The sequence below is a fragment of the Helianthus annuus genome, chromosome 15 (genome assembly GCF_002127325.2).
Source record: "Helianthus annuus cultivar XRQ/B chromosome 15, HanXRQr2.0-SUNRISE, whole genome shotgun sequence".
NCBI classification, from domain to species: domain Eukaryota; kingdom Viridiplantae; phylum Streptophyta; class Magnoliopsida; order Asterales; family Asteraceae; genus Helianthus; species Helianthus annuus.
In genome coordinates this window covers 11508187-11533800 of record NC_035447.2, presented here as the reverse complement: position 1 = coordinate 11533800, position 25614 = coordinate 11508187, and the positions used below count along the sequence as shown (strand labels likewise).

At 35.8% G+C, this 25614-nt stretch overlaps 1 protein-coding gene and 2 pseudogenes across 1 annotated transcript; 1 reads left to right on the top strand and 2 right to left on the bottom strand.

Moving 5' to 3' along the window:
* Positions 1-247: 247 nt before the first annotated feature.
* On the top strand, positions 248-1972 carry LOC110913269 (dicarboxylate transporter 2.1, chloroplastic-like). Its single transcript, XM_022158112.1, has 6 exons — positions 248-381; positions 459-907; positions 984-1074; positions 1201-1210; positions 1698-1816; positions 1894-1972. Exons 1-6 carry the CDS (start codon positions 248-250, stop codon positions 1970-1972), a joined length of 882 nt encoding a protein of 293 aa, XP_022013804.1.
* Positions 1973-21314: 19342 nt separating this feature from the next.
* On the bottom strand, positions 21315-22060 carry LOC110913268 (annotated as a pseudogene).
* Positions 22061-23289: 1229 nt separating this feature from the next.
* LOC110913266 lies at positions 23290-25406 on the bottom strand (annotated as a pseudogene).
* Between the last annotated feature and the right edge of the window lie 208 nt (positions 25407-25614).

Genomic DNA, 25614 nt, shown 5'->3' with positions numbered 1-25614 from the left:
CTAGTTTGACTTAAATAACAATATAAGATAATTTCTATGCCTATCATATTAAAGAATGAATATGATTTTCACATATTTTGTTATAAATATTAGTAAATTTGTGTTATTTGACATATATTTAATCTCCAAAAAATAATTTCTTTATAATTTAACACGTCCGAGTACTCCTCGAGTACTCTCCGCATAGACCGAGTACTCTCAACTCCCTGGTCGACCGACTAGGGAGAGCCTAGCGACTTTTGCAACCATGCCTAAAACAAAGTACACCAGGGATGCTCCTATTAAGGCTAAGAAAAAACTGGAGCAAATGGATCTTGTTAAAAGGAACGAGTGGATGATGTTGGGAACCATGCTTGTCACTGTCACTTTGTGGATCTTTGGGTAAGCTTTAACTAGCTCGATCAACTTGTCTGTAACCATTTGATTATGTAGCTTATGGTTGGTTTTTGTGGATGCAGAGAAAGGGTAGACATTTCAACTTTGGCTGCAACTATGATGGGCTTATCGGTTGTACTGATACTTAGAATGTTGAGCTGGGACAACAGCTTAAGTGAAAAACCAGCTTGGAATCCATTGACTTGGTTCGCAATGTTCTTAGGCATGGCGGATCAACTAAACGTCCTAGGGGTCAAACCATGGTTTTCTAGACGTGTAGGCAGCTTTATGAAGTCTTTAGCAATCAGATGGTATATCCAACTTTTAATCCTCCAGACGATGTATTTCTTCACTCACTATCTGATTGTGGGTCAGACAACCCATATTGCTGCTTTATACCAAGCCTTCCTGAAAATGCACCTAACGGCTAAAGTCCCCGGAACACTTTCTACCTTGCTTTTGGCGTACAATACGGACCTTTTTGGTGCACTTAACCATTACAGCAGTGGTCATGCGGCGATATATTATGGAGGTATTTTATCCTTTTATATGTTTGATTTTTTGAACTATATAATGTATAGGAGAGTTATGATGTGTTTTTATTGCAGATGGTTATGTTAAACTTCGAGATTTCTTTAAGCTTGGAATATTGATGGCTTTTATCAACATGACAATTTGGGGGCTGGTTGGAGCCTTATGGTAGAAGACTATAGGGCTTTATTGATATTAGTTTGATAAGAAATTAAATGCTTGCTATCTTTTATCGTTATCTATTTCATCTTTAGGGGACTTTTATCGTTAACTACTAACTCGTTTTTATTGCAGGCTGAAACAGGTCAGTTTATCCATCCCAAACGGATATCCGAATTCATAAGAAAAATTCAAAAAATTTGTTTCATGCGTAGATTAAAGCTAAACCAATGTTCGATTTTTCAAATTTTCAAAGTTAAAAACAACTAACTGTTATAAATCCACGTCCGAATCTGATTATTTACTATTTTTTACTATATTTCGAACTAAATATAGTGCTCATATACTACATATATTTAAAAAAGTTTATTAGTTTTCGGATATCGGATAATCCGATTATCCGAAGATTTTAGAAATCCACATCTGAATCCGAAAATTCGGATTATCCAGTTTTCGGACGTCCGAGTTTTCAGACGTCCGAGTTTCGGACACGGTTTTTTGGATATTTCGGATCCGGGATTTTTTTAGCACCCCTAGTTCTAACCCAAAAGTTGTTGAATTCTGTTTCCCACGTTGGGTTCACTTATACTCACTCCACTCATCGTATACAAAAATTTTCCCCTGAAACAAAGTACACCAAGGATGCTCTTATTATGGCTAAGAACAAACTGGAGCAAATGGATCTCATTAAAAGGAACGAGGGGATGATGCTTGGAACCATGCTTGTCAATGTCACTTTGTGGATCTTCGAGTAAGCTTTAACTAGCTCGATCTACTTATATGTAACCATTTGATAATGTAGCTTATGGTTGGTTTTTGTGCATGCAGAGAAAGGCTAGACATTTCAACTTTGGCTGCAGCTATGATGGGCATATCGGTTGTACTGATACTTAGAGTGTTGAGCTGAGACGACTGCTTAAGTGAAAAAGCAGCTTGGAATACATTGACTTGGTTTGTAGTGTTCTTAGGCATGGCGGACCAACTAAACGTCCAAGGGGTCATACCATGGTTTTCTCGACGTGTAGGCAACTTTATGAAGTCTTTAGCAATCATATGGTATATCGAACTTTTAATCCTCCAGACGATGTATTTCTTCATTCACTATCTGATTGTGGGTCAGACAATTCATAATGGTTCTTTATACCAAGCCTTCCTGAAAATGCACCTAACGGCTAAGTTCCCCAGAACACTTTCTACCTTGCTTTCGGCGTTCAATACAGATCTTTTTGTGCACTTACCCATTACAACAGTGGTCATGCAGCAATATATTATGGAGGTATTTTATCCTTTTAAATGTTTGATTTTCTGAACTATATAATGTATGGGTGAGTTATGATGTGTTTTTATTGCAGTTGGTTATGTTAAACTTCGGGATTTCTTTAAGCTTGGAATATTGATGGCTTTTATCAACATGACAATTTGGGGGGTGGTTGGAGTTTTATGGTGGAAGATTATAGGGCTTTATTGATATTAGTTTGATAAGAAATTAAATGTTTATTATGAAACTTTTATTGTTATCTATTTCATCTTTAGGGGACTTTTATTTCAAAGTTGATCCAACTATCTAGTTTATGATGTAATAATAACTACGAACTCGTTTTTATTGCAGACTGAAACAATTAAACATGTCAGTTTATGCACCTCAAACGGATATCCGAATTCAAAAAAAAAATCAAAAAATCTGTTTCATGCATAGACTAAAACTAAACCAATGTTCGATTTTTCAAATTTTCAAAGTTGAAACCAACTAACTTTATAAATCCACATCCGGATCTGATCATTTACTATTATTTCGAACTAAATATAGTGCTCATATACTATATATATTTAGAAAAATTATTAGTTTTCGGATATTGAATAATCCGATTATCCGAAATTTTAGAAATCCACATCTGAATCCTAAAATTTGGATTATCCAGTTTTCGGACATCCGAATTTTTGGATACGAATTTTCGGATGTTTTGGATTCAGTTTCGAATCTCTGGATTTTTTAACACCCCAAGTTCTAACCCAAAAGTTGTTGAATTCTGTTTTGGTGATTTGACAACTTCAAGTTAAAAAGATTTAGTCTGTAACAAAGATAATTAGGGATTCCAAATGATCAAAACCGTTAGGTAAACGAAAAAATATTCGGTAAACACAACTGGAAACCAAAAAATGTATATGATCTCTGAAAACCTGGATCTATATGAGAGTTATGTGCCGCCATCAAACAATTAACCCTCTTCTTTCATAAAAAGAACCAAAAACACTAAAAAAATAAAAACATATACGCTATTTCAAAACCTGTATCCAATCTTCAATTTGTGGATTAAAAAATACCTATCAAAAGTCCACAGGTTGCATAGTTCAAAGCTTCCTGTTTCCTTGCGCTGGCTTCTCTTAGGCTCACTCCACTCATCGTATACAAAATTTTCCCCCTAAAAAAAGTACACCAAGGATGCTCCTATTACGGCTAAGAACAAACTGGAGCAAATGGGTCTCCTTAAAAAGAACAAGTGGATGATGCTGGGAACCATGCTTGTCACTGTCACTTGGTGGATCTTTGGGTAAGTTTTAACTAGCTCGATCAACTTGTCTGTAACCATTTGATTATGTAGCTTATGGTTGGTTTTTGTGCATGCAGAGAAAGGCTAGACATTTCAACTTTGGCTGCAGCTATGATGGGCTTATCGGTTGTACTGATACTTAGAGTGTTGAGCTGGGACGACTGCTTAAGTGAAAAATTAGCTTGGAAATTGACTTGGTTCATAGTGTTCTTAGGCATGGTAGATTAACTAAACGTCCTAGGGGTCATACCATGGTTTTCTGGACGTGTAGGCTATGACAACCCGCACTTTCAGACTACCACTGTTTCCTTATTATTATTATTTTGTCTAGTCTAGTTAAATTCAATACTCGTCCGCACTAACTTTTCTCATAAATGGGAGTTATGTTTACTTTATATTAATAGAACAATAATAACTTGTTGAACAAATTGTATACACTTGGTAGTCTAGGGGTTTATGTTATATAAATATAACAATAATAACAACAACTTGTTGCACAATGATATGATATAAAGTACGAATTTATGCATGAACACGTTTTGCGAGACTCATTGGGAAACTGTGGTATGCATGTATAGGTGATGTGTTATATATGAAGCTTTACCTTGATTGTGGTTATAAGATTACATGAACGAGCATGATTAGATGGTTGTGAGTTTGCTACCTGTGAATTGATAAATGTTCGGATTACATGTGTATATTCAGTCACATGTTATAATTATATGTTTAGGTCATAGGTGTTGGTTAGTTGTTTAGGATCTTGAACTAATTCAGCTGGGCCGCAACTTACTTGAGCCGTTTACACACACTGTTTGGCCACATGCCCCTCTCATCTCGGCCCACACACCATACACATTCTGTTAAGCCCAATGTGGAGGACAAACCAAACCCTTATAGTATACCCTTTTAGCTTATGGGAACCGAATGGAGTGAAGGCCCAAAACTGCCACCAAGTCCCATTGGTTGGCAGCATTATTTAGTGTGATGGCAGCCCACGGCATGTGTTTGAGCCCATCACGGTTAACAGGAACCGCCCCAATGTGTTATTACGTATAGGATGCTTAAATGTGGTTGTTTAATATAAACATTAAACCAAAAACAAACCCTATCATCCCCCATATTTACGTACGACAGTGGGAACCCTACCCCCACCCCCCTCTATTTGTTGTGCGACGGAAGAAGACAAGATCCCCTTCCCCTCTGTCGAAGTTCTGGTTAGTAAAATCCTTCGGTTTCTTACGTGTGTGCAATTGTGTTGATTAGTTGTATTGATTATTTGTGTGGTCTATGTGTACATCTTGGTCAAGTAATGGTAATACTCATTGTTAACAAAGGGTTTCGGGTATAATAAACCATGCTATAATGTTGTTTAGAACCGATTCAAATAAGAAATTGGATTAACATGGTTACATAAAATAAGAAAGTTGTATGCACATGATGAAGACGATGATGTAAGCTGATGTCAATGTTTTGATAATTATGTTTCTTCAAAAACCTATGTTGACTTTGTGCATTGCTGTCGAAGACAATGATGTCTGCTAATGTGTGTGCCTTTTTATGATTACTAATTAATTATACATTGTTAAATATATTTAGGTTGTATAAAGCATGATATCTATTTAATTGAATAAAGAGAGCTGCTGACTCATCTTCTGAATTTTTAAGCATTGAGGTTTTTGTATATTATCGTGATGTTGCTGATAATTGATTTAATTGGGCTGATTAACATAATGGAATAATGATAGCATTTAATTGATGAATTTAATTGATAAGTCCGATTCTCATAATAATAAGTGATGATTTCATATTTATGTTTATTGAAGTGTTAATGAATATAATTTGGTTAAGAAGTTATTAAGGGCTGATTTAGAAGGTGCCAATAATAAAACTGTTCGGCCGATTATTTTGAAACAAGAGATGATTGTGCATGTTATTGATAATGTCTATTATCTGTTAAGGGTTAAATGGTAGGTTCAACTATTGGGTTGTTAATTGGGCTGAACTTGATGAGCACACCCACATGTATATTAGTCTAGTGCACTTGGGTCACACACCAATTTAGATTAATATGGGCTGCATCTTTAAGGGTGGGCCGATAAATTGAGGAAATCACACACTTGGTGTGTGACATGTAACTGTTAAGTGGATTTGTAAAACTTGTATGCACAAGGTGAATTGTATGAGATATGAACATCTATTGTGTGTTATACAATAACTTTCCTGGTATATGTAGCCTGTTGAGTATATAATCTGAAACTGTACATAAATGCATATACATAAATACGAGTCTGACTATCATTAGTAACTATGTTAGGATTTGGTTTGAGAAACTTGAGCACGTAACTAATCCAACCGAGCAAATCAAAGGTGAGTTCATTACTTTTGAGCATGCGTCCCGGTGGTTGGGACAGTCAGTGGGTATCCCAGGGAGGGATAAGTCTTTTGGGTAAAAATGGGAATGTTGGATAATATACTCTTCCTATCACCTTTAAAGTCCCTCCGTGTTGTTTGGTTACCTGGGAGGTAACATGGTATTAGTTAGTAGCGCTACTTAGGTTTGGCAACCTCACCCCGTACCTGGGAGGACGGGTGTTGAACTAATGACCTAGTCATGACCAATGCTTTGATAGGAGCATTGGAGAAAGGGCAAAATAATCAGAGCCGTCTTGTATTCGGGTTATTATCAACATTACTTTCGGAATTAAATTTAATGGATTAACTAAACACTTGGTGATCAACGTTTTCGTAAAACTATGAACTCACCAGCATTGTCTGATACACTTGTTGCATGCTCGCAGGTCGTTAGATTACTTGGATTCGGAACTTGCTGTCTGAAGTAGCTGGAGTGGTCATGGGTCGTGCTGATTGGTTACGAATGACGGGTTTATTGGTTACATACATTTAATTTGAAACAATTAAACTATGATTTCTTTTATTTGCTTCCGCTGAACATGTTGGTTTTCATTTAAACTTATTGACGGTACTTTTCAGAAATAATTGATGATTTTATTCAACACTTGTGATTGGTTCAATATGATTAGTGGCTCGTTATTGGTTTGTCACACGCCTAACAGGGACACTCCCTAGGTGGTATTTTGGGGGTGTGACATAGGCAGCTTTATGAAGTCTTTAGCAGTCAGATGGTATATCGAACTTTTAATCCTCTAGACGATGTATTTCTTCATTCACTATCTGATTGTGGGTCAGAGAACCCATATTGGTGCTTTATACCAAGCCATCCTGAAAATGCACCTAACGGCTAAGGTCCCCGGAACACTTTCTACCTTGCTTTTGGCGTACAATACGGACCTTTTTGGTGCACTTACCCATTACAGCAGTGGTCATGCGGCGATATATTATGGAGGTATTTTATTCTTTTATATGTTTGATTTTCTGAACTATATAATGTATGGGTGAGTTATGATGTGTTTTTATTGCAGCCGGTTATGTTAAACTTTGGGATTTCTTTAAGCTTGGAATATTGATGGCTTTTATCAACATGACAATTTGGGGGCTGGTTGGAGCTTTATGGTGGAAGATTATAGAGCTTTATTCGTATTAGTTTGATAAGAAATTAAATGCTTGTTATGATACTTTTATCGTTATCTATTTCATCTTTAGGGGACTTTTATTTTAGAGTTGATCCAACTATCTAGTTTATGATGTAATAATAACTACGAACTCGTTTTTATTGCAGGCTCAAACAGGTCAGTTTATCCATCCCAAACGGATATCTGAATTCATAAAAAAATTCAAAAAATTTGTTTCGTGCATAGATTTAAGCTAAACCAATGATCGGTTTTTCAAATTTTCAAAGTTAAAAACAACTAACTTTTATAAATCCACGTCCGAATCCGATTATTTACTATTTTTTACTCTATTTCGAACTAAATATAGTGCTCATATACTATATATATTTAAAAAAATATTTGTTTTCGGATATCGGATAATCCGATTATTCGCAAATTTTAGAAATCCACATCTGAATCCGAAAATTCGATCTATCCAGTTTTCGGACATCCGAGTTATCGGACATCCGAGTTTTTGGATATCCGAGTTTTCGGACATCCGAGTTTTTGGATACGAGTTTTCGGATATTTCGGATTCAGTTTCGGATCCGGGTTTTTTAACACCCCTATTTCTAACCCAAAAGTTGTTGAATTCTCTTTCCCCGCGTTAGCTTCTCTTATGCTCACTCCACTCATCATATACAAAAATTTCCCCCTATTATGGCTAAGAACAAACCGGAGCAAATGGGTCTCGTTAAAAGGAACGAGTGGATGATGTTGGGAACCATGCTTGTCACTGTCACTTAGTGGATCTTTGGGTAAACTTTACTATATATATTTAAAAAAAATATTTGTTTTCGGATATCGGATAATCCGATTATTCGCAAATTTTAGAAATCCACATCTGAATCCGAAAATTCGATCTATCCAGTTTTCGGACATCCGAGTTATCGGACATCGGAGTTTTTGGATATCCGAGTTTTCGGACATCGGAGTTTTTGGATACGAGTTTTCGGATATTTCGGATTCAGTTTCGGATCCGGGTTTTTTAACACCCCTATTTCTAACCCAAAAGTTGTTGAATTATCTTTCCCCGCGTTAGCTTCTCTTATGCTCACTCCACTCATCATATACAAAAATTTCCCCCTATTATGGCTAAGAACAAACCGGAGCAAATGGGTCTTGTTAAAAGGAACGAGTGGATGATGTTGGGAACCATGCTTGTCACTGTCACTTTGTGGATCTTTGGGTAAACTTTAACTAGCTTGATCAACTTGTCTGTAACCATTTGATTATGTAGTTTATGGTTGGTTCTTGTGCATGCTGAGAAAGGCTAGACATTTCAACTTTGGCTACAGCTATGATGGGCTTATCGGTTGTACTTGTACTGATACTTAGAGTGTTGAGCTGGGACGACTGCTTAAGTGAAAAATTAGCTTGGAATGCATTTACTTGGTTCGCAGTGTTCTTAGACATGGCGGATCAACTAAACGTCCTAGGGGTTGATTGGTGCATTTCGGGTACACTTTATTTGATATTAATTATATTAGAAATGCATCGATAGAGTTGTAAAATATATTATTTTTAGTTGCTTTTGCGTTTTTGTGAGTTACTAGAATTTGAGTTAAAACAAAGTTCTATAAAGAAACAAATAGAGTGGTGTAATTAAGTGGCATTAAATAAGAGAATTTCATGTTTACGTATATTTTGAAAAGAAACCAAACAAACATTTCACTATAATATCATGAAATTTAATGGACTTTATTACTATTGTCATTTAATGGCTTGTGGTGTTTGTAGAGTTTGAAAGCAAAGAAGCAAGAAATTATCATAAAGGAAACTTTGGAAATTATTATTCACCATGTAATGAATTGGCAACATATTCTCGAAAGTAGGCAGCACATATCACGAAATTTTGGGAGCAATCTTAATGAATTAATTTTTGGCTCATATACCTATTATTAGTGGTGCACAAAAAACCCGAACTCGGACTCGGACCTGGACCCGGACCCGAAAAAAAACCTGGAACCGGGTATTATAAAACCCGGGTTTTTTTATACCCGAACCCGAACCCGACCCTACCCGTAGGGTAGGGACCGGGTATGCATATTTGATCCAAAACCCGAACCCGGAACCGGGTTTTTTTATACCCCGTTTATACCCGAAACCCGGTTTTATAAATACCGGAACCCGAACCCGGAACCGGGTTTTATAAATACCCGGAACCGGTTTTTAAAAAAACCCGATTTTGATGTAATCTTGTTTAATTATGTATGCATTAAGACTTCTAGTTCTTATGATATAACAAAATTATGTATGCACTTTGATGTAATCTTGTTTAATTATTAGGTTTCTAATGATATTTGCCACCGCTACTTAATTATTTAGTATATTTCATTACAAGTGGAAACAAATATGCCAATATATGTTGGCCCTTCTATTTTCTTTGTTTGTTTAATATCATTATTAGTTTTTGTATTTAATAAATTGTGCCTCTGTTTATAAATTGTGCCTCTGTTTATCAATAGATTTGATGTCTATGTGTGAGAGTTATGTTTGATACATTTTATAAGCATAGTTCCGGTCGGGTTTTTTTAATACCCGGTGCGGGTTTTTTCCCAACCCGATGCATACCCGAACCCTACCCGATGAATACCCGAACTGGACCCGAACCCGAAAATAGGGTATTATAATACCCGGGTTTTATAAAACCCGACCCGAACCCTACCCGAACCCGGGTATATAGGGTATACATTTTTGGTAGAGAACCCGGACCCGGACCCGACCCGGTTTTTAAAAAAAAACCCGATTTTGTAAAACCCGATCCTACCCGAACCCGATCCTACCCGAAACCCGGTTTTAAAAAAACCCGATTTGTGCACCACTACCTATTATTCTCATCATCGATTGGTGGGGGAGTACATAATACAATTTTGGACCCTAAGGATCATGATAAGAAAGATTGGGCAGCCATTTATAAATACTTTTGCACATGGGCTCCCAAATAGGCCCAACGTCCACATCACTTTTGGCAGCCGTATTGGGGGGACGTTTACAAGTTTGGACAGGAGGTCGCACAAGTAACAGCCCTTGGCTGCTTTGCACGGAGACGAAGAAGAAAAAAAAAGGATTTTGGGTGACGATCTTGACACATAATGCGCGGCTAATCTTCTAGGGTTTCACCCCGGTGTAGACTTTGTAAGAATTCTAGGGTTTCAATATTTTGTTTACGATTTAATTTGTGACTAGTTGTATTTAACCATTTGAAACTTATATCAATTGTCTTGCATTTGTATTGAATTCATAAATTGTCGAGTGAAGATTAAATTTGACTTTATGAAATGAATATGTGCAATTATGCCTTGCTATAGGTTAGGATTTACATGTTCTTGGTAACGAAGTGCAGTGCGGTCCGTTGTCTATGACATTGATAGCTCTTGGCACCTAAGCCATATAATACTAAATCCGTTAATAATCAAATGCAACTAAATTAAGTCTAACGTGTAGAAACCCTAGGTCTTGCAGTTGTCGAACCGGGTGTGACCCTTGTTGCTAACTTATTATTTTTACTCATTCTAATTAGTCGTTTTTAATAATTTTTTTCTAAACAATCTTAAAATAAAAATTAGCAAGCTTCATAATTATTTTGCATATTTGTTTGTAAATAACTTTGGCTAATCGAACAACTAGTGTGATACTGACCACATGCTTTTCGTGGATACGATACCCGACTTACCCTAGCTACCTAGGTTTAATTAGGTTTTTAACTGATCGGGACGACACGGTCACGTCAAAATGGCGCCGTTGCCGGGGAGCTAGTGCGCTTAGTATTTCATTGCTTGTTCGATTTTAGTTTAGTTTTTTTTTCTTTCTTTCTTGTATATTCGTGATTTTACTTTGGGTGGTCGAGCTTGTTTGTGCAGGTAGATGTTTTGCAGGTACCATCTTTCAATATGAATTGGGTAGATGATGATCCGTGTGAGTGTTGCGGAAGCGGAGAGCACTATTTAGAGGATTGCTCTGTTTTCTACGAAAAAGTTCAAGCCAACAAGGAACGGGAAGACTACCTCAGCGGATTGTTTGAATATAGGAGGGCGGATTATGAAGATTTCAATGGTCCATCCTCATATTATCCATACACTAGACCACCTCTACCACCGGAGCAAGAAAATGAATGCCCTTGTTGTGGAAAAGTTCACATACATGAAGATTGCCCAGTGTTTTGGAAAGATCCAGTGTTTTGGAAAGAAAAAATAAAGTCCGGTTACAAGCCACCTTCATATCAGGGATACCATCAGTCAAATGTCAACATCAATTATGAGCCAAAATGGGATTATGATAGTTATGAACCCGAGATGCCATGTTTCCCAAGTTACCAGGAGGAGTATGACGACTACTATTATGAATACCCTCAACCGGCATACGAGGAACCTCATGACTCGATAAATTCGAAATTTGATGCCATCATGAATGTTGTGAGTAATCTTACCAATTCACATCAAGCTCTTACTAATTCACATCAAGAGTTCAAAGCCGAAGTGAGGAAGGAGTTTGAAGTAAGGGATAAAGCTCATGAAGACTTGGCAAAGAAAGTGGGTCATCTCGCTGAAGAATTGGCTCAACTTAGACGAGACCAAGAGGTGTTGGCTAGTGGTACAGTGGTGGATGATGATGTGGTGGAAGAGGTTATTGAACTTCCGGTGCAAGAAATTGAATGTTTGAACCGAGCGGAAGACATAACACCGCAAGACGGGTCAGAACCAAAAGAAGCCCACGTTCATGCCTATCCTTCTCCCATACTTATCACTCCAACCAACAAAGTTGGGGATGAAGGTTCGGGTATAAGGATTCGAAGGGTGGTATTGCAAGACATTGGCTGGTTTGGTAAGAAGCGACCCCGAAGTTGTACATTACGTATGCCGAATAGAAGAAAAAGAGAGTGGATTCGGCATGCCAACTACCGAGCATATGTTGGAAACTCGGTAGGCAAATGTGCACTTCGACCACCATGAGAGGTAAATCAGGTATGATTGTTGTAGAGTTTGTATTATTAGTTGTTTTTTTTTCTTATTTTAGTAGTTAAATGAACGTTGTGGGTGTGTTCCCTATATAACCCTCACGAGACCTACTCGTCCTCCCGAGCTATTGGGAGGTTTAAAAGGGCTTGTTGCATACGCTAAATGCAACCATGATTCCTACGAAAGTGAGTTAGGTTTGTTGTTATTGTACATTATTTTTTTCCACATAAATCAAAATGAATTAACGTATGACTTGGTAATATTTTCATAAAAGTGGTAGAACTAGGTAGCTAATAAATTTTAATGGTTGTGAGAAGCATGCTTCTAAACAAGGGTTAGAATTTGTAGGTACATGATGTTCAAGGGACGACCGTTTTATGAAGAGAAGAAGAATATATGAGCATCTAGCGACAAAAATCAGGTGCATACGTTTCTTTTTACTTTTGATTTTCAGTTAGCAAATAAGTGGATTGTAAATTGTATTTTATTTTCCGGGGTGAAATTTTGGGGAGGTTAGCCGTGTCACATCCCTTGTGCGTTTTAAAAACTCTAGTTCTCACGCATTGAGGACAATGTTTGCCTCAAGTGTGGGGATGGGGGAGTTAGTAGAAGTTTTCGATTTTTGACCCGTTCATTTAAACACTACACATTGAGGACAATGTTTACCTCAAGTGTGGGGATGGGGGAAAATTTTCAAAAATTTTTCAAAAATGTCTTTGTTTGAAGCAATCTAAAAAGCACAAGTAACTAAGTCAACGAGGGATGGCGCAACCCATTTGGTCTATTGTCATGGTCAAGTTCAAATAATTAGCATGACGGGTATTTAGCGGGTGGTTATTTGGGAATAATCCGCCTAAGAAACTAGCATTTGATGCATGTCACATACCATACCGTTGATACATGTGAGGTTTTGAGCCACTTTTACATCATAGAATTACATACTATTGTTTCTTTGTTTGAGTGGACCATTTAGTCATGTATTGTAGAACTTGCAATTTTTGATACGTTCGAGACCATAGACCGAATACAAGCCCGAGAATGATTAAGGCATTAGGTGAACCTTTTCCTTTAAAACCATTTATCTATCCTTACCCAAACAAATCCCCTAGTCGCCCACTTTGAGCCTAAACCTTTCGTTTGACCAACCCAATTAGCCTATAACCTTAAACCTTTTCTTTTAAACCCGTCTGATGAAAATTCGATTGTAGGAGTATATGTTTGTATAGTTGTGGTTTATTTATTCAAAAAAAAAAACAGAAAAGTTGTGGAAAAAGAAGAGAAAAAATGTTGAGAAAAATACAAAATTATGAATTTAATAGTTGTTTAATAAAAGGCTAAAGTTGTTGCCTTATAGTTGATGTTTATAGTTTAGTTTTGTTTAGAGTAGTCATTTGTAATAAAAATCGAATTTTTCATCACCTTAGCCACTTAAAAAAAAAAAATCCTATTCCATACCCTTAACCTAGCCCCGTTACAACCCTCCAAAGACCTTATGACTTATGCTTAGTATTTGCGTTTGGTGGTGGAGAATGATTGAGTCGCAAGCCTATGCGGGTACGTGTTCTAATCGGTTTTGAATGATTACTTTTGAAAGTGCTAATACATCATTAAAAATTTAGCCAAATTATAAACCGAGTGGAGAGAACATTGTGAGGGATGTGCATGATTTGTTGGTTTCACGGGCGGGTTAATCTTGGATAACTACTTTTTACATAATTAATCAATTATTGCTAAATATGTTGTAAATTGTAAAAAAAATTGAACCGGGTATGACTTTGGACCTTAACCTTAGTCTCGGGAATGGGATGTGTGTTTCTTGTTCGACCCACATGAAAGTGAAAAACAGATTTGCTTGAGGGCAAGCAAACGACAAGTGTGGGGATGTGATACGTGGTCGAAAACCGGTGTTCGTAATTGTTTAAGTCGACGTTTTTACGTAACTTTTAATCTCGAATAGCCTACTTTGAATGGGATTTGTGTTTTCAGGTCTTATGGAGTTTAAGAAGCTAATTGGGAGCTTAACGGACTACCGGGACGCTTCACGGACCACCGGGACGAAAAACGGGTCAAACGGGAGCAAGAAATAGAAACGATCAAAAAAGTGGTTTTGATGGTTTAATGCCAGATGCGAAACGAAAGAAGATCAATTGGATACTCTAGGCAACATGCGACAAGACTAGGATTAAGCTCCGCGAACCGCTAGAGATCAAGAATTAACATGGAACAGTTAAAAGGAAGTCAGCCAAACTGATTACGTCCCGCGACACGCGGGGGTGTCTCGAGTATGTTGTGCGACGCGCGGGAACAAGAATAATTACGTTGATCAAATGACCGCATGAGTCGCTATCCATGTTGAATGCAAACTTTTTTCCTTGATACAAGCATAGAGGCATAAACTGGATGGCAACAAGAAATGCAATTGCAAATGAGATATGAATGTGAATTTATTGAGAACAAGGCAATTAAAAATTAGAAAAAAAAAATATGCATCGAGGGGATGATAATAATTTGTTGAAGTTGGGGATTTTCAAGACAAGGAAAGCATCACATGAATTTAAAAGAGGCGTAAAAGGACTGGAAAGCCCTTAATGAATTCTAGTTATTACCGAAATGCCATCACTGCACTTATTTTTGTATTTGGGTCATGAGCATATAAGGGAGGCCAGCCCATTATCGTGAAATCAAAGTGGGAGCCCAACATCACGAATTAGGGGGGCAGATATCACGAATTGGAGGAAGGTTCGCAGAGGGGGTTACGGTTTGACTGCTTGGCACACAAATCAAGAGGAAACAAAGGGAAGTTTTTGGTGAGACGTCATGAGCATAAGCGGCTAATCTCCTAAGGTTTCATCCCGGTGTAGACTTTGTAAGAATTCTAGTGTTTCAATATTTTGTGTATGATTTAATTTGTTACTAGTTGTATTTAACCATTTGAAACTTATATCAATTGTCTTGCATTTGTATTGGATTCATGAATTGTCGAATGAGTTATTAAATTTGACTTTGTGAAATGAATATGTGCAATTATGCCTTGCTATAGGTTAGGATTTACATGTTCTTGGTAATGAAGCGCAGTGCGGTCCGTTGTCTATGACGTTGATAGCGCTTGGCGCCTAAGCCACGTAATACTAAATCCGTTAATAATCAAATGCAACTAAATTAAGTCTAACGTGTAGAAACCCTAGGTCTTGCAGTTGTCGAACCGGGTGTGAACCTTGTTCCAAATTATTGTTTTACTCACTTAATTAATCATTTTTTTATATAATTATTTTAAACAAACTTTGGAAAAAAAAAAAAGAAAATTAGCAAACTTCATAATCAATTTGTACACTTGTTTGTAAATACTTTTGCTAATTGAACAACTAGTGCGATACTGACCACATGCTCTTCGTGGATACGATACTCGACTTACCCTAGCTACCTAGGTTAATTGGGTTTTTGACTGATCGGGAAGCGGAGGGCATTATTTAGAGGATTGCTCTGTTTTCTACGAAAAAGTTCAAGCCAACAAGGATCGGGAAGACTACCTCTGTGGATTGTATGATTATAGGAAGGCGGATTATGAAGATTTCAATGGTCCATCCTCACATTATCCATACACTAGACCACCTCTACCACCAGAGCAAGAAAGCGAAGCTTACCGGTCATGCCCTTGTTGTGGAAAAGATCACATACATGAAGATTGCCCAGTGTTTTGGAAAGATCCAGTGTTTTGGAAAGGAAAAATAAAGTCCGGTTACAAGCCACCTTCATATCAGGGATACCATCAGTCAAATGTCAACAGCAATTATGAGCCAAAATGGGATTATGATAGTTATGAACCCGAGATGCCATGTTTCCCAAGTTACCAAGAGGAGTATAACGACTACTATTATGAATACCCTCAATCGGCATACGAGGAACCTCATGACTTAATAAGTTCCAAATTTGATGCCCTCATGAATGCTATGAGTAATCTTACTAATTCACATCAAGAGTTCAAAGCCGAAGTGAGGAAAGAGTTTGAAGTAAGGGATAAAGCTCATGAAGACTTGGCAAAGAAAGTGGGTCATCTCGTCGAAGAATTGGCTCAACTTAGACGAGACCAAGAGATGTTGGCTAATGGTACAATGGTTGATGGTAATGTGGTGGAAGAGGTTATAGATCTTCCAAAGCAAGAAGATGAATGTTTGAACCGAGCAGAAGACATGACACCGCGAGACGAGTCGGATCCGAAAGAGGCCCATGTTCATATCCTTCCTTCTCCCATACTTATCACTCCAACTTACAAAGTTGGGGATGCGGGTTCGGGTATAAGGATTCGAAGGGTGGCGTTGCAAGACATTGGACAATTCGTCAAGAAACGACCCCAAAGTTGTACAATATGCATGCCGCATAGAAGAAAAAGAGAATGGATCCGACATGCTAATTACCGAGCGTATGTTGGAAACTTGGTAGGCAAATGTGCACTTCGACCGCCATGAGAGGTAAATCAGGTATGATTGTTGTAGAGTTTGTATTATTATTTGTTTTATTTTATTCTAGTAGTTAAATGAACGTTGTGGGTGTGTTCCCTATATAACCCTCACGAGACCTACTCGTCCTCCCGAGCTATCAGGAGGTTTAAAAGGGCTTGTTGCATACGCTAAATGCAACCGTGATTCCTACGAAAGTGAGTTAGGCTTGTTATTGTTGTAAATTATTTTTCCACATAAATCAAAGTAAATTAATGTATGACTTGGTAATATTTTCATAAAAGTGGTAGAACTAGGTAGCTAATAAATTTTAATGGTTGTGAGAAGCATGCTTCTACACAAGGGTTAAGATTTGTAAGTACATTATGTTCGTGGGACGACCGCTTTCTTGAAAAGAAGAAGAGCACACGAGGAATGAGCTTAAAAATTAGGTGCATACGTTCCTTTTTACTTTTGATTTTTAGTTAACAAATAAGTGGATTGTAAATTGTATTTTATTTTTCGGGGCGAAATTTTGGGGAGGTTAGCCGTGTCACATCCCTTGTGTAATTTAAAAACTCTAGTTCTTACACATTGAGGACAATGTTTACCTCAAGTGCGGGGATGGGGGAGTAGTAAAAGTTTTTCGATTTTTGACCCGTTCATTTAAACACTACACATTGAGGACAATATTTATCTCAAGTGTGGGGATGGGGGAAAAATTTCAAAAAATTTTCAAAAACGTCTTGTTTCAAAAGCGATCTTAAAGCACAAGTAACTAAGTCAACGAGAGATGTCACAACCCATTTGGTCTTTTGTCATGGTCAAGTTCATATTAATAGCATGACGGGTATTTAGCGGGTGGTTATTTGGGAATAATTCGCCTAAGGAACTAGCATTTGATGCATATCACATATCATACCCTTATACGTGAGGTTTGAGCCATTTTTTATATCATAGATCTACATTTACGTGTTTCTTTGTTTGAGTGGACCATTAGTCGCGTATTGTAGAACTTGCAACTTTTGATACATTTGAGACCATAGACCGAATACAAGCACGAGAATGATTAAGGCATTAGGTAACCTTTTCCTTTTACACCATTTTTATATCCTTACCCAAAAATTATCCCCTAGTAGCCAACTTTTAGCCTAAACCTTTCGTTTGATCACCCTATAGCCCATAACCTTAAACCTTTTTCTTTTAAACCCGTGTGATGGAAATTCGATTATAGGAATCGTATTTGTATAGTTGTTCTTGATTGTTTGTATAAAAAAAAATCAGAAAACATTATGAAAAAGAATAGAAAATCGTTGAGAAAATACAAAAATATGAGTTATTAGTTGTTGAATAAAAGGGCGAAAATAAAAAAATAAAAAAAATCATTGCCTCGTAGTTGATGTCTATAGTAAGTTTTGTTTAGAGTAGTTGTTTTGTAATAAAAATCGAGTTTTCATCACCTTAGCCACTTTAAAACATCCCATTTCCTACCCTTAGCCTAGCCCCATTACAACCCTTCAAAGACCTTTTGACTTGTGCTTAGTATTCGTGTTCGGTGGTGGAGAATGATTGAGTTGCAAGCATATGCGGGTACGTGTTCTAATCGGTTTAGAGTGATTACTTAAAAAGTGCTAATTCATTATCTAATTAGCCAAATTTTAAACCGAGTGGAGAGAACATTGTGAGGGATGTGCATGATTTATTGGTTTCAAGGGCGGGTTAATCTTGGATAACCATTTTATATGTGATTATTCACTTTACCGTTAGATATTTCGTAAATTGTAAAAAGTTTGAACCGGGTATAACTTTAGACCTTAACTTACGTCTCAAGAATAGGAAGTGTGTTTCTTGTTCGACCCACGTGAAAGTGAAAAACAGATTTGCTTAAGGGCAAGCAAACGACAAGTGTGGGGATGTGATTGGTGCATTTCGGGTACACTTTATTTGATATTAATTATAAAAGAAATGCATCAATAGAGTTGTAAAATATATTATTTTTAGTTGCTTTTGCGTTTTTGTGAGTTACTAGAATTTGAGTTAAAACAAAGTTCTATAAAGAAACAAATAGAGTGGTGTAATTAAGTGGCATTAAATAAGAGAATTTCATGTTTACGTATATTTTGAAAAGAAACCAAACAAACATTTCACTATAATATCATGAAATTTAATGGACTTTATTACTATTGTCATTTAATGGCTTGTGGTGTTTGTACAGTTTCAAAGCAAAGAAGCAAGAAATTATCGTAAAGGAAACTTTGGAAATTATTATTCACCATGTAATGAATTGGCAACATATTCTCGAAAGTAGGCAGCACATATCACGAAATTTTGGGAGCAATCTTAATGAATTAATTTTTGGCTCATATACCTATTATTCTTATCATCAATTGGTGGGGGAGTACATAATACAATTTTGGACCCTAAGGATCATGATAAGAAAGATTGGGCAGCCATTTATAAATACTTTTGCACATGGGCTCCCAAATAGGCCCAACGTCCACATCACTTTTGGCAGCCGTATTGGGGGGACGGTTACGAGTTTGGACAGGAGGTCGCACAAGTAACAGCCCTTGGCTGCTTTGCACGGAGACGAAGAAGAAAAAAAAAGGATTTTGGGTGACGATCTTGACACATAATGCGCGGCTAATCTTCTAGGGTTTCACCCCGGTGTAGACTTTGTAAGAATTCTAGGGTTTCAATATTTTGTTTACGATTTAATTTGTGACTAGTTGTATTTAACCATTTGAAACTTATATCAATTGTCTTGCATTTGTATTGAATTCATAAATTGTCGAGTGAAGATTAAATTTGACTTTATGAAATGAATATGTGCAATTATGCCTTGCTATAGGTTAGGATTTACATGTTCTTGGTAACGAAGTGCAGTGCGGTCCGTTGTCTATGACATTGATAGCTCTTGGCACCTAAGCCATGTAATACTAAATCCGTTAATAATCAAATGCAACTAAATTAAGTCTAACGTGTAGAAACCCTAGGTCTTGCAGTTGTCGAACCGGGTGTGACCCTTGTTGCTAACTTATTATTTTTACTCATTCTAATTAGTCGTTTTTAATAATTTTTTTCTAAACAATCTTAAAATAAAAATTAGCAAGCTTCATAATTATTTTGCATATTTGTTTGTAAATAACTTTGGCTAATCGAACAACTAGTGTGATACTGACCACATGCTCTTCGTGGATACGATACCCGACTTACCCTAGCTACCTAGGTTTAATTGGGTTTTTGACTGATCGGGACGACACGGTCACGTCAGCAGTCAGATGGTATATCAAACTTTTAGTCCTCCAGATGATGTATTTCTTCATTCACTATCTGATTGTGGGTCAGACAACGCATATTGGTGCTTTATACCAATCCTTCCTGAAAATGCACCTAACGGCTAAGGTCCCCGGAACACTTTCTACCTTGCTTCTTGCGTACAATACGGACCTTTTTGGTGCACTTACCCATTACAGCAGTGGTCATGCGGCGATATATAATGGAGGTATTTTATCCTTTTATATGTTTGATTTTCTGAACTATATAATGTATGGGTGTGTTATGATGTGTTTTTATTGCAGTTGGTTATGTTAAACTTCGGGATTTCTTTAAGCTTGGAATATTGATGGCTTATATCAACATGACAATTTAGGGGCTGCTTGGAGTTTGATGGTGGGAGATTATTGGGCTTTATTGATATTAGTTCGATAAGAAATTAAATGCTTATTATGATACTTTTATGGTTATCTATTTCATCTTTAGGGGACTTTTATTTGAGAGTTGATCCACCCATCAAGTTTATGATGTAATAATAACTACAAACTCGTTTTTATTGCAGACTGAAACACTGAAACAGGCCAGTTTATCCACCCCAAACGGATATCCGAATTCAAAAAAAAATTCAAAAAAATTGTCTCATTCATAGATTAAAACTAAACCAATGTTAGATTTTTCAAATTTTCAAAGTTAAAAACAACTAAGTTTTATAAATCCACATCCGAATCCGATTATTTACTATCTTTTTACTATATTTCGAACTAAATACATAGTGCTCATATACTATATATATTTAAAAAAATTAGTTTTCCGATATTGGATAATCCAATTATCCGAAAATTTTAGAAATCCACCTCTGAATACGAAAAATAGGATTATCCAGCTTTCGGACATCCGAATTTTTTGATACGAATCTTCGGATATTTTGGATTCAGTTTCGGATCCAGATTTTTTTAACACCCCTAGTTCTATCCCAAAAGTTGTTGAATTCTGTTTTGGTCATTTGACAACTTCAAGTTAAAAAGATTTAGACTGTAATGAACATAATTAGGGATTCCAAATGATCAAAACCGTTAGGTAAACGAAAAATATTCGGTAAACACAATCGGAAACCAAAACATGTAATATTTTCCATTAAATACGGTAAATTTTCCGCTTCTTTAATGGAAAATATTAGATTATTTTTCTGTAAAAATAATAGATGTTTGTGTTTATCTGTATTTCTAATTTTTAGATTTAAATACATCAGATTTTGACATTCAAAAATACAAATCAAACAAATTAGGATAACAAATTATCAAACAACAATTCATACACTCCTACAACAAACCAGTACAAGAATGGGTTTTTGGTTAGAAAAATATATGCGCTAATATTTCAATGGATTTGAAACACAAAAACATTAAATAAACAAAAACAGGTATCACAATTACTCTCCAGAATTATTTAAATAAAGTTCAGAAGTTATAAATTCTTCCAGGATTCAAACAAAACGTTCAAGTCCGCATTGCCCCTGGAAAGCACAATCCAATCGTTTTGAGAACAACTCGACACAGGATTTTTCTTGAAGTTATCGGATTGAACCGCAGCAAGCCCAATAGTAGCACTGGGCTCAATTACAACCTTGAGTATCCGATAACAATATCGAGTTGCTTCAAGGATCTCCACATCTTCCACAGTTATAACAGCATCAACAAGATCCCGTATAACGAGCCTACATAAAAATAGTAACACTCAAATAACTATGAATGTAAGTGAAATCTTAAACCACATTTAATGTATGTTAATTTTAAAGTTGCAAAGAGATATAAAGATAATACTACCAAGTAAGATTTCCAAGGGAAGCTCGTAGCCCATCAACAATTGTGTTTGTTCGACTCAAGGTTATGAGTCTACCACATGCTTTGGATTGTGCTGCATCGTCTGCTCCCTTTGGCTCAGCCACAAAGACCCGTATGGCAGGATTCTTTGCCTTGGCTCCAATCACTGTACCAGATGTTAAACCACCACCTACAGGTTTCTACTTCAAATGAAAAAGGAAACCAGCTAAACAACTTAATAATAAGATTAATAGATGACAAAAGAATATACAAACCACTTATCGGAACTATCATGGTATCAAGCTATGGGACTTGGTCAAGAAACCCTAGTGACAATGTACCCTGACCACTGTAAGAAAATAAAATAAGAAAATGTTCGATATGGAGCATAATTCACCTTAACAAGTACAAATAATGTTTAAAAATTAAAACAACTAAGAAATTTGAGTTCTTTCTATGAATGTTAACACAAATTGACAATCACACGAATCGTGTATATATTTTAACTTTGTGTACTTAGTTTTTTCTTTTTCTGTTTCTCGAAAATTTTGAAGATTATAGGGCTTTATTGATATTAGTTTGATAAGAAATTAAATGCTTATTATGATACTTTTATCGTTATCTATTTCATCTTTAGGTGAGTTTTATTTTAGAGTTGATCCAACCATCTAGTTTATGATGTAATAATAATTACGAACTCGTTTTTATTGCAAACTGAAACACTGAAACAGGTCAGTTTATCCACCTAAAACGGATATCCGAATTCAAAAAAAAAATCAAAACATTTGTTTCGTTCATAGATTAAAACTAAACCAATGTTCGATTTTTCAAATTTTCAAAGTTAAAAACGACCAAGTTTTATAAATCTACATCAGATTCCGATTATTTACTATTTTTTTACTAAATTTCGAACTAAATATAGTGCTCATATACTATATATAATTAAAAATATATTAGTTTTTGGATATCGGATAATCCGATTATCCGAAAATTTTAGAAATCCACATCTGAATCCGAAAATTCGGATTCTCCAGCTTTCGGACATCCGAATTTTTTGATACGAATTTTCGGATATTTTGGATTCGATTTCGGATCCAGATTTTTTTAACACCCCTAGTTCTAACCCAAAAGTTGTTGAATTCTGTTTTGGTCATTTGACAACTTCAAGTTAAAAAGATTTAGACCGTAACGAACATAATTAGGGATCCCAAATGATCAAAACCGTTAGGTAAACGAAAAATATTCGGTAAACACAACCGAAAACCAAAACATGTATTATTTTCCATTAAATACTGTAAATTTTCCGGTTCTTTAATGGAAAATATTAGATTATTTTTCAGTATAAATAATAGATGTTTGTGTTTATCTGTATTTCTAATTTTTAGATGTAAATACATCAAATTTTGACATTCTAAAATACAAATCAAACGAATTATGATAACAAATTATCAAACAACAATTCATACACACTACTATAACAAACCGGTATAAGAATGGAGTTTTTGGTTAGAAAAACATATGCGGCTAATATTTCAAAGGATTTGAAACACAAAAACATTAAATAAACAAAAATAGGTATCACAGTTACTCTCCAGAATTATTTAAATAAGGTTCAGAAGTTATAAATTCTTCTGGGATTCAAACAAAACGTCCAGGTCCGCATTGCCCCCGGAAAGCACAATCCCAACGTTTTGAGAACAACTCGACATAGGATTTTTCTTGAAATTACCGGATAGAACCGCAGCAAGCCCAATAGCAGCACTGGGCTCAATTACAACCTTGAGTATCTGATAACAATATCGAGTTGCTTCAACGATCTCCTCATCTTCCACAGTTATAACAGCCTCAACAAGATCCCGTATAACAGGCCTACATAAAAAATAGTAACACTCAAATAACGATGAATGTAAGTGAAATTTTAAACCACATTTAATGTATGTTAATTTTAAAGTTGCGAAGAGATATAAAGATAATATTACCAAGTAAGATTTCCGAGGGAAGCTCGTAGCCCATCAGCAATTGTGTTTGTTTGACTCAAGGTTATGAGTCTACCACACTTTGGATTGTGCTGCATCGTCTGCTCCCTTTGGCTCAGCCACGAAGACCCGTATGGCAGGATTTTTTGCCTTGGCTCCAATCAGTGTACCAGAAGTTAAACCACCACCTATAGGCTTCTACTTCAAATGAAAAAGGAAACCAACTAAACAACTTAATAATAAGATTCATAGAAGATAAAATAATATACAAACCACTTATCGGAACTACCAGGGTATCAAGCTGTGGGACTTGGTCAAGAAACTCTAGTGACAATGTACCCTAACCACTATAAGAAATAAAATAAGAAAACGTTAGATATGGAGCATAATTCAACTTAACAAGTACAAGTAATGTTTAAAATTAAAACAACTAAGAAATTTGAGTTCTTTCTATAAATGTTAACACAAACCGACAATCACACGAATCGTGTATATATTTTAAATTTGTGTACTTAGTTTTTCCTTTTTTTTGTTTCTCGAAAATTTTGAAGATTATAGGGCTTTATTAATATTAGTTTGATAAAAAAATTAAATGCTTATTATGATACTTTTACCGTTATATATTTCATCTTTAGGGGACTTTTATTTTAGAGTTGATCTAACCATCTAGTTTATGATGTAATAATAACTACTAACTCGTTTTTATTGCAGACCGAAACACTGAAACATGTCAGTTTATCCACCCCAAACGGATATCCGAACTCAAAAAAAAATTCAAAAAATTTGTTTCATTCATAGATTAAAACTAAACCAATGTTCGATTTTTCAAATTTTCAAAGTTAAAAACAACTAACTTTTATAAATCCACATCCGAATCCGGTATTTTACTATTTTTTACTATATTTCGAACTAAATATAAGGCTCATATACTATATGTATTTAAAAAAATTATTAGTTTTCGGATATCGGATAATCCAATTATCCGAAAATTTTAGAAATCCACATCTGAATCCGAAAATTCGGATTATCCAGCTTTCGGACATCCGGATTTTTGGATATGAATTTTCGGATATTTTGGATTCAGTTTCCGATCCATATTTTTTTAACACCCCTAGCTCTAACCCAAAAGTTGTTGAATTCTGTTTTGGTCATTTGACAACTTCAAGTTAAAAAGATTTAGACCGTAACGAACATAATTAGGGATTTCAAATGATCAAAACCAGGTAAACGAAAAATATTCAGTAAACACAACCGGAAACAAAAACATGTATATGATCTGTGAAAACCTAGATCTATAAGAGAGTTATGTGCCGCCATCAAACAATTAACCCTCTTCTTTATAAAAAAATCCCTAAAAACACTAAAAAAATAAAAACATATATGCTCTTTCAAACATGTATTCAATCTTCAATTTATGGATAAAAATACCTCACAAATAACGCCTCCTTTATCCTGTTGAATCGAACAAGATAGGGAAATCGATGTTATTTATTTGGGTTTGCTAACCTATTCGACGGGATTGAAGTCAAATATAAAAAGTTTTAACCAAAACCTTATATGAGGTAGTTGTTCTTGAACAAAAAATAGACGACCATAAGGAGAAAAAATAAGTTAACATGATTTCTCAAAAGACAAATAGTTCATCTTCTAACATAGGTGCATTACTTTATATCTTCTAACATTTTGGTGTTGGTATTGTACAATCCTTTGAGAACCTTATCATTCCTATTCAGCCAAATATTCCAAAAGGTGGCCGCCATAACGCATCTAATTGAATTCTTCTACTTCTTGATCTTTAGCGATTCAACACAATTTATGAATTCCTTTATGTTGATAAGAGTATAGAATGTGTCGAATTTCAGCCAAACATTGATCGCCAACCATAGTGTAACACCCCGAAAATATTAGAAATTAATATTTATTTACATATGGTATATATGTTGGTTTAACCGAAGAATAATGTAACTA